At 41.6% G+C, this 18131-nt stretch overlaps 1 protein-coding gene across 2 annotated transcripts; it reads left to right on the top strand.

Moving 5' to 3' along the window:
• The first annotated feature begins 1797 nt into the window (after positions 1 to 1797).
• On the top strand, positions 1798 to 17857 carry fgfr1a (fibroblast growth factor receptor 1a). Of its 2 annotated transcripts, XM_034541679.1 has the most exons (9): positions 1798 to 2092; positions 2364 to 2440; positions 6159 to 6339; positions 11636 to 11878; positions 12217 to 12306; positions 13352 to 13524; positions 15799 to 15922; positions 16868 to 17058; positions 17423 to 17857. In XM_034541679.1, the coding sequence occupies exons 3-9, from the start codon at positions 6186 to 6188 to the stop codon at positions 17639 to 17641; spliced, it is 1194 nt and encodes a 397-aa protein (XP_034397570.1). In that variant the 5' UTR covers positions 1798 to 2092; positions 2364 to 2440; positions 6159 to 6185; the 3' UTR covers positions 17642 to 17857. The 2 variants fall into 2 exon arrangements, with proteins under 2 accessions (XP_034397570.1, XP_034397569.1); XM_034541678.1 differs by having other exon boundaries at positions 1798 to 2440.
• Positions 17858 to 18131: the final 274 nt, after the last annotated feature.

Consider the following 18131-nt stretch of genomic DNA (forward strand, 5'->3'; position numbering starts at 1 on the left):
TATGTGTTACCACCAATATAACAGCAGTATGGTGGTGCTTTCTTTCTCAATAAAGGACAGGTTGTAGAATAGCACATAATCTACAAATGCAGAGCAGAAGTACCTTTCTATGAGATTCAGTTGTTGTGTTTATATGTGACTCCTTTGTAGTGACTACTGAAATTGGATTTTCTATAATGTAAAGCAAAAGAGCAAATAAAGTCAACTCCTTTTGTGAATGTGTTTAACATAACACAAGGTTGACAATGTATGGAAGATGAAAGGCTCACACAAGTTGAAACACAAATCAGTTTCTTTGTCATCCTATTCTTTAATCTAACTACCGAGCTGGGCTGCATGTGTCTCTGTAATTTGCAGTCGTCAATCATTTGTTAATTGTGACATATGAGCTGAACTATGTGTTTGATCCGACAGGGCAAACTTATGTTTCCGCGGAGTTGGCGTTTACATTTGAAATTCTGATGCTGTTTGAAATGCTGCCAAAGCCATATGATCTTTACACCAGCACAACAAAGCAATATGTTATAGTTGCCTTGAACAGGAAGTTGTTGAAAGTGCTTACTTTCTGTCAGTGCATTGATATTTATGTTGGTTATCAGAATTCTTAATGTCCTAATAAAAACTAATACCCCTCCTCAGAGACATACTCATAGTATTGCCCACTCAGTCAGTACACATCTGTTTTCACTGATAACCCCTTTGTCTTGTCATGTCTACCATCAGCTCTATTGGTTAACACAACTCTTCAAAGAACAATGTGCTTTTAGTTTGGGAATTGTAGTTGTAATCTTCACAGAGAGCTCAACAAACATATTGTTGTTCTTTTATGACTTTTCTCATGGATCCCAGAGTGTCCGAAGTAAAAGTATGTATTATATTTCTTTAAATGTTTTTGTTGTGATCAGGACTGAGTTTGTAGATTGAAAGGTGAGTTTATGTGGTTTGTATCCACTCTGGTAGTTGAGTTGCAAAGGAGCTCTATAACTATTTATAGTCACAGTATTAGCCCGTGTGTCGTTTAGTCTTCAATCTGATAATGCAAAGAGCTCGGTGTGGAGAGTTGGTGGAGCTCTGGAGCCGTGGATGGCAGGGGGGAGCCAGGTTTCTACCAGCCCGTGCAGACCTGCGTCAAGGTGGAAAGTATTAGCCTGAAGAATGTCGGACTTCCGGCTGTTTTACGTTCAAAATAAAAGCCACAAGGGGGGGGAGCAACATTTTGTGTGTAACAAAAAAACAAAACATAACTTTGAAACAGACTGTGCATTAAATAAGGAGTGGATATAGTTTTGTAAAAAAAGAAGTTTGCATTGCAATATGGTGCAGGTGCACAATATGTCCAGGTGATTTGTACGACAATCCTTGTTTTTCTTCTTTATAGAAACACTCAGTAGATGAACTTTGATGATCAACAAATTATTTCCAGGGTAAACTCAAGTAAAGTAAGATGTAAGTAGCACATGAACAACACATTTTGTGTGACAACAGTTAGTCTGGAGCAGGTAACACAATAAAAGTCATGTTTGCTCTCCATTTTTATGTCATGGTGAGTTTCTGTTTCATCTTTGATAAATAGATCCCCCACGTTAATATTTCCCAGTAATTGCCGCTTCAACCAATCAGTGTGTAGCCTTTTTATGCATTTATTTAGCTACTTCATTCAGTCCAGTTTAGTTATAGATGCCGAGGTTACTTTATTTATTTTGTAGTAATAGACCGGAAGTCGTCCTTGTCACTACGTGTGTCTTGACAATGGTCCGGAGGATGCGCATATTCTCAGATTTAAGGGGGGAGGTTTGGAGCAGCCCGGACTCTCGTTGTTTAACAGCATTTCCCTGCCAGGAATCGTCAAAAATACTTTGTAGGATTCATTTAAGTTCCACTCTTTTGTAGACATATAATACCAAAACGACATTTCGTTTGCAGATATTTTGTTAAGCGTGAGTTGAAAAACTTTGGAATACAGTTTTCGGAGGTGAGGCGACTTCGTTTCATCGCGAGCGAAACGTTTTGGGATATAAGGACCAACGTTACCCAGAACTACCGCATAGGCGGCCCGCACGTAGTTCCCTCGGATTAGGTTCACGTTCGCGAGGTGAGATAGAAGAAGGTCGTCGCAAAGTAAATCAGGGAAACGGTGAAACAAAACATCTTAACTCCATTTAGGAATTCTTTTTTTCAGCTCCTTTTGATTTTTTTCCTCTTTTTTGGGGGGGGCGACGCACGTTCTTTCTTTCTTTTTTTTCTCTCTCTCTTTTGCAACAAAAAAAATGCGCAAACTTGTTAGGCAAACGTTGATAGCGTGGAGTTAGTGAGTTAATTGACGGGCAGCACATTGACGTCTGGATCTACTTTTATTCGGGAAGTTTCTCTGCATCCACTCGGCTCCGGAGTCTTCCTCATCGGACCAACACTGGCTGCTTCACAGCCCCCCGCCAGTAAGGTGAGCTGCTTATTATTCCTCCACTCTGATTTAGCTTACCTTTTATGTTTCCGTGCCATCGCGTTTGGATATTATTCTTCACGTGTAGTCCTGTCTACTTTTATTGATGGCCCCTGTGTCCTAATTGGGAGCTACTTCAAGAATTGTAGTTCTTAAATTCACATGGAGTTATATTATTTCTGAAATACAACCACCTGTTTTTGTTTTTGAAAATGTGTCTGTGCCCCGTGGATGAGCATGATGGGCCAAAATGTCTGTTTACGTCCGCGTGTGTCTCTCTTCAGAGACCCGAGTGTCCGTTTCATTCGTGCTAACACCTCAAGTCTCCTCCATGCTGGAAGCTGAACGGGAACAAACGGTGACGTTAAAGCACGAGGCCCAAATGCTGCCTGCAGTCCTGCAACAGACTCCTCCGGTTGTCCAGGCGCCTCATTTCCTTGAATAAGACTATAACGTGAAGAGTGAAACGGAGAAAGCAAATTGTTTTTTTTTTTTTAAACATTTGGCTGAATGGATCTGTCTCACTTTTCTAAACTTCTTTTATTGTCTAGTGATTTGTGTCTGTAGTAGCTTTCAAATTGTGTTTTTAATCTCTGCAAAAATGACCCGGGTCCTTGTCACACACATCATTCCATTCGCATCATTTCTATATTTCTTTCAAATCATGGGACCAATTACTTGGAATTGCAGGGAAGTAACCTTTTTAAAATGCTCTGAGACAGCCATCATTACCACAGCTGTCATGAAGTCTGGGTCTGGAGGGGCCAGTCTGATGTTGGGTAAAGCCCTAAATGTTGTGATGTAAAGGGAGCGGGAGAAGATGGGTGGTTTAGAAAAGCAGCTCGTCCACAGGGAGTTCACCAGGAGGAAAAAAAGGTTTCTCCTTAACCATGTAATGGGAAGTGAGGAATAGTCATTCATGCCCTTTAATTTAATAGGCTGCCCTCTTTGCACACAGTTGTTGCGACTATATTTATAACTAAATCCATAATGAAACATGGCATTGAATTTAAATGTTTGCCTGCAACCTTTTATTTATTTAACTAGTAACTATATGTGATCCTTCAGATTTGTATACAAGTTGTTCTCGAGATGTGTGGGCTTTAGTTTGATTGTGCGTGTGTGTGTGTGTGCATTTAGGATGTTTTCAGCTGATTTCATTTCCATACAACATATTCTGTGCATGTTGGTAACATCTCCAGGGTTCGAGCCGTGTATCCCGGTTTAACCTCCCTCGGGAAAACACACGCATACTGAAAAGGACTGAATGTACCTTCTTCTTTTTTTTTAAAGCACTTTAAGCGCCAACCAAATGGCTCAGTCTCGGATGGCTTGACATTGATTGTCTTTACATTTGAGTGTAATCTTCATGACACCCGATCTCCCTCCATAGCACTCAGGTGGCACATCACTGATTCAGTTTGTGAGGCTGCAAAGAAAAAACCCCAGAAGTTTCTGTTTTTGTGAAAGCAGTAGCCTGGGGAGACGGTCCGATGCTCTTATGTCTGCTGAACTGCAGCCGTGTGCAGACTGGCCTGTTGCTGGCCGGGAGTGCAGAGATAACTGGGGAGGGGGCTCCATAATTTGGGAGCTGGGGAATTTTATGCATGATTGGCAGTGAACAGTAATTATGGTGGGGGCCATGTTATGGGTAAAGCCTGTAACCTTTGTCTTTGTATAATGAGAGAAGCTAAATATGTCTCGCATGTTCTAATCTGTTTAGTTCAACCCCTTTTTTATTTGCTAGATTTCATGTGAAGTGTAACCTTCTCGCATACACGGTTCGATATGCAGCAAAAAAAAAGCTTCTTTTTATTTTCTGACCACTGTTCATTAGCTACGGAAAATTCGGGGCTTCTTGTTTGACTTTTTAAATCCAATTCTTTTTTTAATGTGAGCAACAAAACTCTAAATTAGTATTAGTAATAATGACTCAAAATAAAAAGTTAGAAAGTGGGAAGCAAGAGGGCTTTAAAGAGAAATGTACCACCAGATCTATGGAGAGATGTTGGTCATGGTTTTTTATATTGAGGGAAGCAAACATTTAATAATAGTGTTGGAGAGCTCACAGGTGTTGGTGTGTAATGTGTCTTCATTTTAACCCAGTGTCATTTCTGCATATCCGAATGTCCAAAATGATATGGGTGGTTCAATATTATTTGGCAACTTTTGGTTGAGTGCTACAAAATATATATAATAATATGTCCTGAGGCAGTGTATTTTACTATTGAGCAATGCCGTAAGATAATGCTAGGAGGCACAAAGTAAAAGAGCATTTTGATTAGGGAAACCCCCCCAAAAAAATGAGCGCGCCCTGTGTGTGGATAGTTAAACATACTGTGTGTTTAACGCTGGCTCCCGAAGCAGCGGAAGATGACAAAGTGTTGTTTCATACTTTTGAAGAAGCTGCTTCCTCTTCTCTCAATTATTGACGGTTGTCATAGTGACGAGGGTCAAGGGACCGTGGTCAGCCGCTCTCTGCGGTTCCTTCTGTCTGGCAGCAGAAGCACTTTCTTGGCGCGTTCCCAAGCACTGAGTCACTGCTCACGGAGCCGCCATGACCACGCTTCTTATCCCCCTCGGACCCCCTGACTCATCTCAGCTGCTGGGACACTGGAGCTTTCTCCGAAAGTGAAATTGAATTGATTTTGAGGAGAACACAATGAGTGTTTCAGCAAGGAACACTCGCACAAGGGTTTAGCTCTTGAAGAAAACCACAGCTGCATCTGCACATGACTTTGTGAGGACGTAAACCCAGTTGGGGTTTCTTTGACCCAGATGTGATGCTGCCGCCGCTGTTTTACATAGTGGACGATTATGTTTTAGAAGCATTTCTGACTCTATTGATTTGGAGGAGCTTCACTGATGATTCTTTGTTTGACGCTTCCTGACAACTCATGGGAGCAAATGGTTGCAGGGGGGTCAATTTGGGCTCTGGGACCAAAACCAACTGTTGGGTGATAGATCTCTCAGCGTGGAAATGATGGCCCAGCGTTCTCTCTCTACAAGGGTGTCGCATAACAGGCTGTAGGTTTTTTTGTTGGTCTTAAACAAATTCCTCAAGGGGGGTTATGGGGATTTGGGGGCAAGTGTTAATCTCTATAGCCAGATGCTGCAGAGGTTATGATGCAAGCAGATGTGCATGTGAGGGTCACCCAATAGTACTGTGCCTCATTTTGGATGGTATCGTACATTCTTCAACCCCAACTGTGGTCCAACAGCAAAACCATTAACATTGTCTTGGTGTTCCGACAGTCTTTAAGAGTTCATACTACAGTAGTTAATTTGAAGTCTTGGAAATATTTAATTCCCACGAGCCGAGTAAGAAGTATCCAGTGTTTGTTTGTTTTGAGCTATCGGAGCGAGCTTCTTATCAGTGTTCTTGTACAAGCCGACCTAAATGCTCAAGTCCCTACCTTGAACCATGTGGACATACAGAGTGGGACATACCAGTGTGGAATTCCCATGTCAACCCAAATATAATAGCCATTTATAAAATAAAAAAAACAACATAAGTACATTATTTCTTAATTGTATCAGTTTTTTGCATACCAAAGTTTAAATTCCCCTAACATAGTCAAAGAAAATGTCCTGGACCCTGAACTGATTTTGACTAACAGTTGTTCTTCCTCCATAACAACAATGCAACCTTTGAAGGGATGAGGCTTGCTCACGTGGCCATGCATTAATTTGTTTTTATTACTCTGTTTGTTTTTAGTTCAGCACTGTGAATGACCCACTGCTGATGCCCCAACGGCCTGAATGGAGTTCCAGTTGCAGAAAATCCAACGGTTGTAGCTCCCTCAGCAGGATGCTGATGAGGCCAAGTATACTTCTGTGTCTGGTTTTATTTTCCCAAGTTCTGAGGACCCAGTGCCGGCCTGCCAACACTGACGAAGGTAAGATGACTTTATCGTAAAGCCTCTCAGACTTCATTTGTGCACTGCTTTTTCTACTTCTGAGGGCAGTATTTTTTTAATATCATGTAACTGTTTGAACTGTTTAAGACTTATCTCGACTCTTGCCTCGAGAAACAGTCCATTGATAATCAAAGCTTTGTTCTTTGTAAAGGAATGTAATCCTAACGCACTCCAGGCCTTGGTGAAGTCTGTCCTTTGTAGCGTCAATGTTTCCTCCACCACCCCCATTCGCCTGAGTCTGATGTTTGAGTGCAATTTACTGTGTCAGATGTGGCACAACTGTGTTTCTGAATATTAGCAACATCTTTTCTGTTATTCCTGGCTAACTAAACCAAGTCATGGGAAATGGGTTCTCTTCTCAACACATTTTACAGACTGACGTTTTGGTCTAATGATTTTTATTTAGTTCTTAAACTGGACCGTGCATCTCTTCGAGTTCCTAAAAAGAATTGAGCCCAGTCTGGCTGTTACACAAGATACGTTCTGAAAAGGGGAACGATGCACTGAAATCAAATCCTTAAAAATGTGTCTCTTGGATCCAGTCCAGCGGTGTAATAGCTGCCCAGACTTGTGGGTAGATGGGTTTGGATGTTTACACTTTGCAGTCGGAAGTGGGGCGCAGCAAAAGAATATGATAAAGCTCAACATTATAATTAGAGTAATTAAGCAAGAGGGTCTCTCTTGGGCTGTAAGGCCTAAAATAAACTTGGTGTGGCTGTCTTTAAGCCAACAGTGGGACAGGGAGGAGTAAATGACTCATCTGTAGCCTCAGGGCAGCCCCACTACCTAGCAGGCTCTTCTCCTCCTTTTGTAATGAAAAGGTATTTGTTGTCACTGAGAGCAGTTAACTGCCAGGGAAACTATAAATTAGCCTGTTTCTTTTCGAGTAAGGAAATGCTACTTTGAGCCCTCCCTTATGCTCGAGGATAGGGTTTCAGTGGAGAATGTTTGTCTTCTAAGGTGAGCCATACATTTCCATGAGGGTGGGGGGAAGTCTGATGCATTTACACTCCACCCAGTTCTTAATCACCAAATGGCCAGGTACTATCTATGCGCCTCTGTGCTTTTTCTCCTGCTCCCCCACTTACTACTTGCCTGGGAATGCTTCACTTCCCCCGCTTCCCTGCTGGGTGACGGACGGCTTCAGCTGTCGACAAACAATCACAGCAGAAGCATTTGGTTGCATTCCTTTTGTCTTGGTTGGGGAAACACAACAGTTATATGGAAATGGTCCTGTTTTATGCATGATTCTTTGTTTGTCTTTGGGACTTTTTGTTTTCTGTTCCCATAAGAAAAGAATATCCTCAAATTAATTTCATTCAAACGATTAAAGCCCTTTTCTTGACGTTTTCCTTGGTTAGATAATTCACTTGTGTTTTGTCATAATCACTTCAATGTCAGTGTCTTTTTAGATGTGACAATGAAATGTCAAAGTTATTTATATGGCGTTCCCACAGGATTATTTGACTCCATGCTCTGCTGTCAGTCGGGGTAGATGAGCGTTGACCCGTCAGTTGAGGGCTCTTAAAAACTAGAACTGCCACAGTCTTAAAAATGACTCTTCAGACAGGGATGGAGGCCCAGAGGAGCTTGACAACAAGTGAACTGACTTTAGGATGACACCAGATTCATTTAGGTTTTTCCTTGTCAGCATTTATTTCCACTCAAGGATAACCAACTGGTCATTATGGTGATGGTTCAATTTAGCTCAACTCTCATACTTTATCATTTGGTACAAACAAATTGTTAGTAGGAAACATAAGAAATAACCTCTTAGATGAAGGCGTTTTTTCAACATCGATGCACAAAGCTACTTTAATTAGAATTTTAAAATGGTGCTTCATAAATACAACTTTAATATGCCATTCAAAACAGTAGCTACAATGTAAGAGAAAAAGAGAAAAAAACACTTGGACAAATGAATAAAGCCATTCAGTAGGAAAGCAATTCATGCAAAGCTAAAGGTTGTATGACAATACAATGAATATCATCTCATAACTTAGGACCAATAATTTGGGTTTTTTGGTCAAATCTTCCACATACTTCAGAAATGGCCCAACATCACTCTACTACTGCCAAGGCAAGATTTTGTTGACCACATTTTTTCATGATGGATGTTAATGAGAATTATTCAGTTGTGAATCTAAACATTCAGTTAATTTCATATTTCCTGGTGTGCTGATTTTAAATTCAAAATTAAAGTAAGATTTCCCCAAAGCTATTCGTGTAGAGAGGCTGAGCAGCGAACATGATGTCAAAACTACATTTGAAAAGCATGAGCAGAAGTTTGGAAGAAACTCACTGCAGTCTCTCTTTTTTTTTTCTTTAAATGAATCTTTCTGGCGAAGTTTGATTTTCGAATGCTCAAAATGGCTTCGCCACAATGCACGGCTTGGAAACAATTACATGTTTTTTCTATCAGTTATTCATAGAAATCTAGGTCAATGGTAAGAATGTGTTTAGAAAGCGATGCACGTGTTTGAGTACTTTCGTCCATGTTGCAACATGTCTCCGCGAACCTTTTTAATAGTATTTTTCTGTGTGAGCATGCATGTCAGACACACCTGCAAACCAGATCAACATAAAGTTCCATTCTTTTAACACGCCCTGGTTTTGCTGCGTTAGTCAATAAATAAGCCATACTATAAGGCTAAATGTAGCTGAATTAATTTGAATGACACAGTAATTCTGGTAGCTCCCAAGTGTTAATCCATGCTGATTGTCAGAGGCTCATTTAGGAATGAAAGGGTCCTCTACTGGAGTGCTTTCAGGAGGGACACTCGCTTAGTGAATTTTTTTGGGCTTGCTAATAGGCATTGTCCTATTCTTTTACTTCCTGCCTGTCCTGCCTTTTGTCTATTATCAAACTCCTCTCTCTACATGCCAGCCACCCCTTCACTCTGGTGTGGTCAAATCAGCAGAGAAAACTTGCCATCGCCATTTTCCTCTGTTTGCTACCGCCAAGCCTCAACCAGTCTGACTTTACTGCATTCAACCATCACTCCAGTGAGAGCAGGAAATCCCAGAAGTCGTTCATGCGGCATATTGCTTCCTATTTGCTAGCCAGAGTAGGTTCCCTAGACTGGGCAGACTTTTCCTTTTTTAGTTAGTCTTGAGTTTACAGACTAGTGAGCATTGTTATAGTTTCTCAATGAATTCTTATTCACAAAAAGACCCTTTTGTGATTTATGTCATTAAGCTGATTTTAAACAATGTCAATCAATTTTTCCAAATGGATGGTAGAACACATTCCAGATGGGTGGCTTTCTGAAAATAGGGTCCTTAATCCATTTTAATCCAATCATAGCAGCAGGAGGAGTAAACGAGATGAAACGAAAAGAGTGCTGCTACTTATTAGTATCAAATGAATTATTCAGAAAAATAGTAGCAGTCTTTTTTTTATTAGACAGTAGTAGGTTGATTTGACTATATTGTGTAATATCTTACTCTAGTTTTAAGTGGGTTGTCACAGGAGCACAAATGGTCTCGACTGTGGCAACAAGCAAACTTTACAGCTTTTATGGTCACTTTATGATGTCTGCGGCCAGATTAACAGCTGGGATGTTGACACAGTCTTATCAGTGGCATCTCTATTTAGAGGGCAGGGACAGACGCATAATGGCCCCCACACACGGCGCAGAGACGTTACGTTTGAGTCCGCATCCTGGTTGGATCGCTGCAGTCATCACTAGATGCCTCTTCTGCTTTCACCCCCCCTGTTTGGTTTTGTTTTTGAGGAGAAAGTTGATCCTACCCCCTGGCCCCCTTTCCTGCTGGGATTAAGGGCCTGTCAGACATATGTGATCCAGGAAATACCTTTACTAGGCCCAAGTGGGGTCACCATAGCAACTGGCACTAGAACCTGCCGCTGCAGGCCCTCTCTCGCTCGCTCCTGTGCACATGCTCACCGGCTCACGCTCCCTGCTCCCTCTTCCCCTTTATTGTTTGGAGGTCTTTGTTGTGAGGGTGGGAGGGATTAGTCAGGTTTGCTGATGCTGTGCTGAGCTTACGCTGTATGGATGTTCTTCCTGTTCTGAGGAAGTGTGTTTTACAAACACGGTGCCCTTTGGGAACATTTCAGAATAATCTCATGTTGATGGATCGCTTAACGCTATGGCATTACATTTTCTAGTTCTATTTTTGTACCAAAGGGATGATGTAGTAAATATGAAAGGAGAACGATTTTACATTATGGTGCTTCCACAGGGGATTACTTTGTGGTGCTACCTGGCTAAAACACCAACTATGTAAACGAGAGCTGACACGACTAATTGATTAATCAATTAGTTGGTTGAATATATATATATATATATATATATATATATATATATATATATATATATATATATATATATATCTCTCATTTGAGTAATTTCTAAAATGCAAAGCGTTACATATTGTTGGTTTCCAGCTCCTTGAATGGGAGGATTTGCAGCTTGTCTTTGCTTGTGTCTACTAAATCTCTTTGAGTGTTATTTTCTCACAATTGATAAATAATTAGTACATGCTGAGAAATTGATATTGAAAATAAAGGGTAGCTGCAGAGCTACTGTACACAACATCAGTCCGCTAATTGAAACCATGCACCTTGCGTGCCTTTTTTAACATGGATGCGTAAGAATAGAGCAAGAATGTCTAGTAAGTTGGCCGGTGACGATTTCTACCTCTTTTTTTGTAACGAGACAAACAACACTATCGTGATGGACAACACTATCGTGATGGACAACGTGTCAGCGTAATTGGGTTACGCCCTCCCCCTCGTGGACTATGTAGTCATTTAGAACAGGGGGCTCAGGTGTCTCGCTCCATGACATCTCCCCTCTCTTCAATCCTCTAATTGAATTTCACCTTGTTTCCCAAGTAGCTCCTTTCCAGCCTGACGATGGGGCCTTAACTAATTTTGGATATGATTTAATTTGAGGGAGAGGGTTCGGCAGGCAGTTTGCCGGGAGGAAATCATGGAATGACTTTTCTGCTCTTCTCTTGCACCCTGTTGATTTAAATTTATTTTTGATGCGTCAAACCCCCCCCCCCCCCCACACACACACACACACACTTTTAAGCACTCTTATCCCGTCAGTTATTATTTAGTCATGTATTGTGCACTTAACTTATTGTGAATTACTTGCATTTGTCATATTAGGTAGTGCTTTTCTTTTCAGCTTTTTATGCGCTCGAGGGAAAATTTGTATTTAGAATTTGGCTACATAAGGTTGAGATTAAAATAACTACAGAGCTGTTATTAAAAACCATGTCCTACTATTTTCCTTGGTAGTCTCTGTGGAAACGCAAGCGGAGCTGTACACTCTCTATCTTGGGGATCGTCTGGATCTGAGTTGCTCTGCCAAGGACTCCCTCAATGCTGTCAACTGGACCAAAGACCATGTGGCAGTGGTGGATGGAGAACACACGCACATCCGCAGCGGACAGCTGGCGATCGAGACGGTGGAGCTGACGGACTCTGGTCTGTACACATGCACCACCTTCGGCAACCACAGCGTCTACTTCAACGTCACAGGTAAAGTAATAAAAGCTGAACAAGAGCAGCCGTTGTGGTTTTGTGATTCTTTATTTTCACTGCATATTCACATTTATTTTACTATAATTCTGATAATGGTCATGAAAATTACTCCCTAAAACAATATTTTTTTCTAAGTGATATCTAATCTTGAAACCTTTTTAGACTTGATTTGTAGCAAGTAAAGCGTGCATCACATACTGACCCCTGTCTTCAGTCTATATGTACATTCTCAAAGATTGTGCCACTAGTTTGTGTTTTCTTTCTCTTTTGTCTTCAACATGTTGTATCACTGTGAATAAGTATTAATAGATTTGTCCCTTTTTGTGTTTCACTAGTTGATACCCTGGCCTCATCTGAGGATGATGATGAAGATGAAGAGTCTTCATCAGAGGAAGCCAAACTGTTAGGCAGCCAAAAACTGCTGCGTAAGTGTGCTGCTGATCTCTTCAAGTTACTAATGCTACTGCAAGAAGTGGTCATTACTCGGTTGCCCAGAATCACAGGGTTATGAGTAATTGGATTATTTCAATGCTTTATTATTCAATTATGGGTCTGCCATGTGTGTCTTGGTCACACTGAGGTGAATTATTTCACTCTGAATCAGAGGGTTTTCACTACCTCAGTTACAACCTTTGCATGAGGAATGTCTCTGCTGTGACTAATCGTGGTTAACCTTAGAAGTCATCCAATTTGTCTACAGTGTAATTCAGACACTCTGGCTTTATCATCTGACTCTCACTGCCCACACAAAGAATCCAGCGGCTACCAAGCATAGCAAGCACGCCGACCTTGAGTTTGTACTCTGACTCCCCAAGCTTTATCTCCCTTGACCCACCCGGCAACATTACATTACTTAACCGAGGACATTTTGAAGCTACAGCATCTTAAAGAATTATTAATATATTAATTAATTAATTAATTATTTGTTTATTTATTATTCAAAGAAACTCCATCTTCCCCCATCCTGTACAGAATAACTTGTAACTATAGTTTAGAAATATTTGGGTGAACATGCATTAAGTAAATAAAATAGTCTCAGCCCAGCCACTCGACAAAGGAAACCTATTTCAGCCACTTATATCAGCGATTTAATTCTTTTGGTCACAACTCAAATGTCCAAAGCTAGCTGATATGAAAAATGATGTCACAGTGGCGAGGTGCTGCATATCCAGTGTGAATCACTCTTGGCTCCTCCCCTGGGTCCTATTGGTCTTGGGAGACCCTCCCAGGAGCCATTTCCCCAGACAACACCGCTCCCAGGGTCGCAGCATTACCCCTCCACCAAGATACAGCAGTGATTCTCAGAAGGGGTTATTATTTAATGTTGTCTATAAAAACCAAGGTTTAACTGAGTTTTCAGCTTTCGTGTTGATTGTCCTCAAGTTTTAAGAAAATACGCACTGTTTTTGCATCTATATTTACCAAAGTTGTATGTGTTACTCATCTGTTTTTTTGGGTCTTATTCTTTAGCAATGGCTCCACAATGGGCTCATCCAGAAAAAATGGAGAAAAAGCTTCACGCTGTCCCAGCCAGTAAGACGGTAAAGTTTCGATGTCAGGCCAGCGGCAACCCAACACCCACCCTGAAATGGTACAAGAATGGCAAGGAGTTCAAGAGAGACCATCGCATTGGAGGGTTCAAGGTTAATTTAAAAATATATCTTTTTTTTACATTTGTTTCCCCTCAGCTTCTTCTTGATGACAATACACCCTCTTTAGCATTTCTTATTGAATCTCTCCAAGCTCATTAACGACTAGTTAAGATGTGTCATTGAGCTCCTCTCCACATTAGATCGCCACCCCCTCCCCTGGAATAAGAAATGCATCCTGCAAGTAAAAAAACAGAGGCAAGTTTTACATTTCACCTGAAAACAATAAAAGATGAAACTTTATGCCACAAAAAAGGACCGTTGAGCCATAATGAGTATACCTCCAGGTGGGCAATCCTAGCCACGCGTTTGGATGAAGGATAACATTGGCTGTCATTCTGGATATCAGTGCATCGTCTTTTCTGTAATTACATCCACGCAGCAGTAAATCTACAGTGATACTTGAGCCTCAGTTATACTCCCAAACGGACATGTAAACAGATTGCTGCTGACTTCACAGACGCACAGTAGTTCTGTTTCTACTTCGCTTGGAGGATGTGTTTCACACGTGTGCAGTAGATTGCTTTGCTACCACTTGTTGCTCACTGGTAGTCGCAACAAAGTTGCCAGCATGCGGATGTCCGCACAGAGCCTACAGGTATATCCTCTGATGACAAACTTTACACCACACGAACCTTTGTGTACTTCCTTGCTACTGTATCTGTGATGTGTCTGCTGTGATATCTGTCTTTGTCAACATCTTCACAATTCCAGTCAGGCTTTATTCAAATGGGTTGCTAACCGCTAATATGTGAGATTATAAAAGCTGATCAGACTGATGTGGACTGGATTTATTATATACCACAATTTCCAGTAAATGGCATCATTGATCTGTGAATGGTTGCAGTTGACAGGTGTGGGATGTATGTGCACTAAGAGAGAGCCTTCCCCCTTCTGCATCTGCCCTTTCCATTAAGGTGTAGGCCAGTCCAGCATTGTCTCGTGCAGGCTTAGCCCATCTCCATCCCTAGCTGGGACACATTTTAGGAGTTTCCTCTCAGCTGCCTGCCTCCCCCCTTCCTCGAGCCCCCCAACCAGCCAGGCAGCACACTTAACCATCTGGCTGCTGTTTTTTTTATTATTTTCAGTTAAGGTGCAAAGGTCTGCGTAAGCGGCCGGAGACTTCTCTCATATCCCTCCCACACTCTTGCTTTTATGGCCGGGCTTCTATTGTTCATATCGTCTGCATGGAGACGTGCAGGAGGGAGGGAATAATGTAGACCACATGTATATGAAGCCAAGCACAACACATCTGGCAGCAGGCAGCTGGACTCCCTCATCACGTTTTTAGCTAAATGAGGGAAAACGTATGGCTCAGTCTGTGTATATGCATGTTTGATGTTGCCATTGCCTTAGAGGTCCGTTGGTTAATCACACACTGCCGGTCTTGGCAGATTTATGGAAGAAAAACTATAACATGTCTTGGAAAAAAGAGCCAGACATCAGTTGGCGCTAATAAGACAGGTTGGGGCAGATGTATATCAAAACATTTACATATTTTCCTTTGTTCTTTGTTTGGTTAGACAAAGATCCGCTGTTTAACATTGGGTGGTGTCACAGGAAGAGGGAGTAGTGTGTTATCATCTTATCTTACATCATTGACCTTGTTAGCCAAGGCTTTGAAATGAATAAAAAAAAATATTTACGACAATTCATATGGGAAGAACGCAGAAAAATGCACACGTTCTTTAGTTTATGTTTTTAGCTGTTAAACACAGAATTGCAGTCTAGCTCCATGTTGCAATGATTGGGTTCCTACTTTACTTATTTATATGGCGCCTTTCTTGTCTTCCATCCACTCAAAGTGATCTACACTACATGCCAACATCCCCCCCCACACACACACACACAAACAACCAAACGTTCATACTTGATGGCAGAGGCTGATACAAGGTGCTACCAGTGCCAGATTCTAATCTAATCGTTCTCACAACAATTGCACAGCCTTCAGGAGCCATTTGGGGTGCAATATCTTACGCTTCTACATGCAGACTGGAGAAGCTGATTCTACAATCATTAAAGCTTTTAAGTGCTTATGTTTACCATTTCCATTGTGGAAAGGAATTGCATTTGTCAGTAGAGAAATCCGTAGCCACCAACAAATTAAAGAATCTGTGCATGCACACAGCTGGAGTTTTCATACCAACAATTGAAGTCTGAAAATGCTTATTAGCCAAACAAATACAACATATTTCACTATGAGCAGACGTTCTATCTGGACTTTGCCATGCCAGCCACTGTAACCCTTGCTTTTCCCCAAATTCTTAGGTCCGTGACCATGTCTGGACCATCATCATGGAGTCTGTAGTACCCTCTGACAAGGGAAACTATACCTGTGTGGTGGAAAACCAGTACGGCAGCATCAACCACACCTACCAGCTCGATGTAGTCGGTAAGTGTTAGCTGTAATTATGTTGTTGGTATGTTTAAACTATGATCAAGCTTTATTGATGTTTTAATAACCTGTGTACTGTTCATGAGGCTCTAAAGTCATGTTGGAGCAATTTCACAAATCTGATTAACCAGTCAAATGAGATTCTTCTCACAAAAGCACAGCGGCAGGGCCTTGTGCCGGAGGAACTCTCTCACCATTTGATGAATAAAGCCTATGTTCTTGTGTCTTGATTGATGGATCCATGTTGAGGAAAGAACTCTAGGATTACTCCTCTAGGAGCTGCCTTGAAACTCGCTCTCTTCTCTTGGTTTCATAAATCATGGACCCACTTCCTCAGTCACTGTTGTCCCCTGGGCTTCTCTTGACCTCAGTAGAGGTCGAGACCCCGATGAGCGTTGATATTGCTTCAGTCGGGGGAGAGTTTTGTCACAAGTATTTGCTCAGCGACCACCAGTGTCTTGGTCAGAAACGCCTGGCCAATAGAAATTCTTCCAGAATCTTGGCTTGAAAGTTTACTTTGGAGTTATCAGTCATTAAAATGGAGCTGCAATATTTCATTTGTACAGTAACCGCTCCAGATCAGATAACGTAACTTGCTATTGTGGCCAATAATTACACAAGCAGCGCATAGCCGGAAAAATATCAACGTTAGTTCTCCAGATAAGAAATTACAATCTGTATTTTTCACATAATTCCCACAGGTGACCTTGTTTGCCATCTGCCACGAGCATTTCCAGTAACAAAGCCTTGAGGTTTTATTTGGCTTGTGTTTGATAATCAGTCAGCTCTGTGTACAAGCCGTTATAGCCGAATAATGATGTGTGAACCAGACCGTTCTTTAGCGCTGACACAGCACTGTCGAGATAGGCCCTGCTATGCAAGTCTACTGTTTGCGAAACTTCTTCTAAACTAACATTTGTGGATGTTTTGATTGTGTTGCAGAGCGTTCTCCCCACAGGCCAATCCTGCAGGCTGGCCTGCCAGCTAATCGCACCGCGGTGGTGGGCAGCGATGTGGAGTTTGAGTGCAAGGTGTTCAGTGACCCTCAGCCTCACATCCAGTGGCTGAAGCACATTGAGCTCAATGGAAGCCGAGTTGGTCCTGATGGGTTACCGTATGTCCGTGTCCTCAAGGTAGGAGCTTTCTTATTGATCCTGCAGAAACAAGCCAGTATACTTAAAAGAAATAATAATAATGTTTTAATGTTAATAAGAAAATAGAGGAATTTTAATTAAATTAGATATGCCTCTATTGATCTGTCATTTTCTTTCTGAGATCGCCAATACTTCTGTAAAAGGGGTCCAAATTGCATCCTTTGCAATATATTACCTTTTTTATATTATTATTATTATTATTATTATTATTATTATTATTATTATATAATACACAACCCAAACAAATTGAACATGTTTTCCTGAATTCTCTACTCTAATTTCATAATGTGCTGTGCTACTTTTTTCTTATTCTGTGCTCTACATGAAATGTTTTTATTTCCAGCATTCTGGGGTCAATAGCTCGGACGCTCAGGTGCTGACCCTCTACAATGTGACTGAGGAGGAGAGCGGAGAGTATATATGTAAAGTGTCCAATTATATAGGAGAGGCCAATCAGTCGGCCTGGCTGACTGTCACCAGATATGAGCCCACAGGTAACCACCACGCAGCAGTACAGGGGCGACACAGTGGAGGCGCTTCTAGGACCACCTGGAAAAACTAGGGCCGTATAACTCGAGACAACCTCAGCTGTTTCTCTCCTCCCTCCCTCCATTTCTCCCTCCCTCTCGCTTGCCTCAGTGCTCCCGACTGTAAATGACGCTATGGAAAATTCCCAGCAGAACAGTTGAAAGTGTTTAGTCTCAGGTTTATGTTGGACCTGTTCTCATTCCTGCCCCATGCCTGTGCCCTCCTAATAAGGGCCTCTCTTGCCATCTTCTTCTATTACTTTCGCTCCCTTGCCCTTCAAAGTCCTCCTTTCACGGCTCACAGGCTCTCTCCCCTTTTTTTTTTTTTTTTTCCCAGCTGTCCTCTGAGAACCTATCATAAGTATGAGTGAATTTGAGTGTGCCCTGTTCTGCTGTGGAGTTTTCCATGTTGCCCATCTCTTGCATGTAGAGATGAGACTGAGGTATTTGATGTGGTGATGGGGTGGCCCAATGTGGGCTTCAGAAGCGCAGAGTCAACCTAACCTGCTTCTCCACTAACAGATA

The sequence above is a fragment of the Cyclopterus lumpus genome, chromosome 9 (assembly GCF_009769545.1).
Source record: "Cyclopterus lumpus isolate fCycLum1 chromosome 9, fCycLum1.pri, whole genome shotgun sequence".
NCBI lineage: Eukaryota > Metazoa > Chordata > Actinopteri > Perciformes > Cyclopteridae > Cyclopterus > Cyclopterus lumpus.

Excerpts from the sequence above, each read along its gene's own strand:
- fgfr1a (XM_034541678.1), top strand. The coding sequence starts at position 6,186 with ATGCCCCAACGGCCTGAATGGAGTTCCAGTTGCAGAAAATCCAACGGT. Across the intron at positions 11,879-12,216 it reads CGTCTACTTCAACGTCACAG|TTGATACCCTGGCCTCATCT; the intron begins GTAAAGTAATAA and ends GTGTTTCACTAG. Across the intron at positions 12,307-13,351 it reads AGGCAGCCAAAAACTGCTGC|CAATGGCTCCACAATGGGCT; the intron begins GTAAGTGTGCTG and ends CTTATTCTTTAG.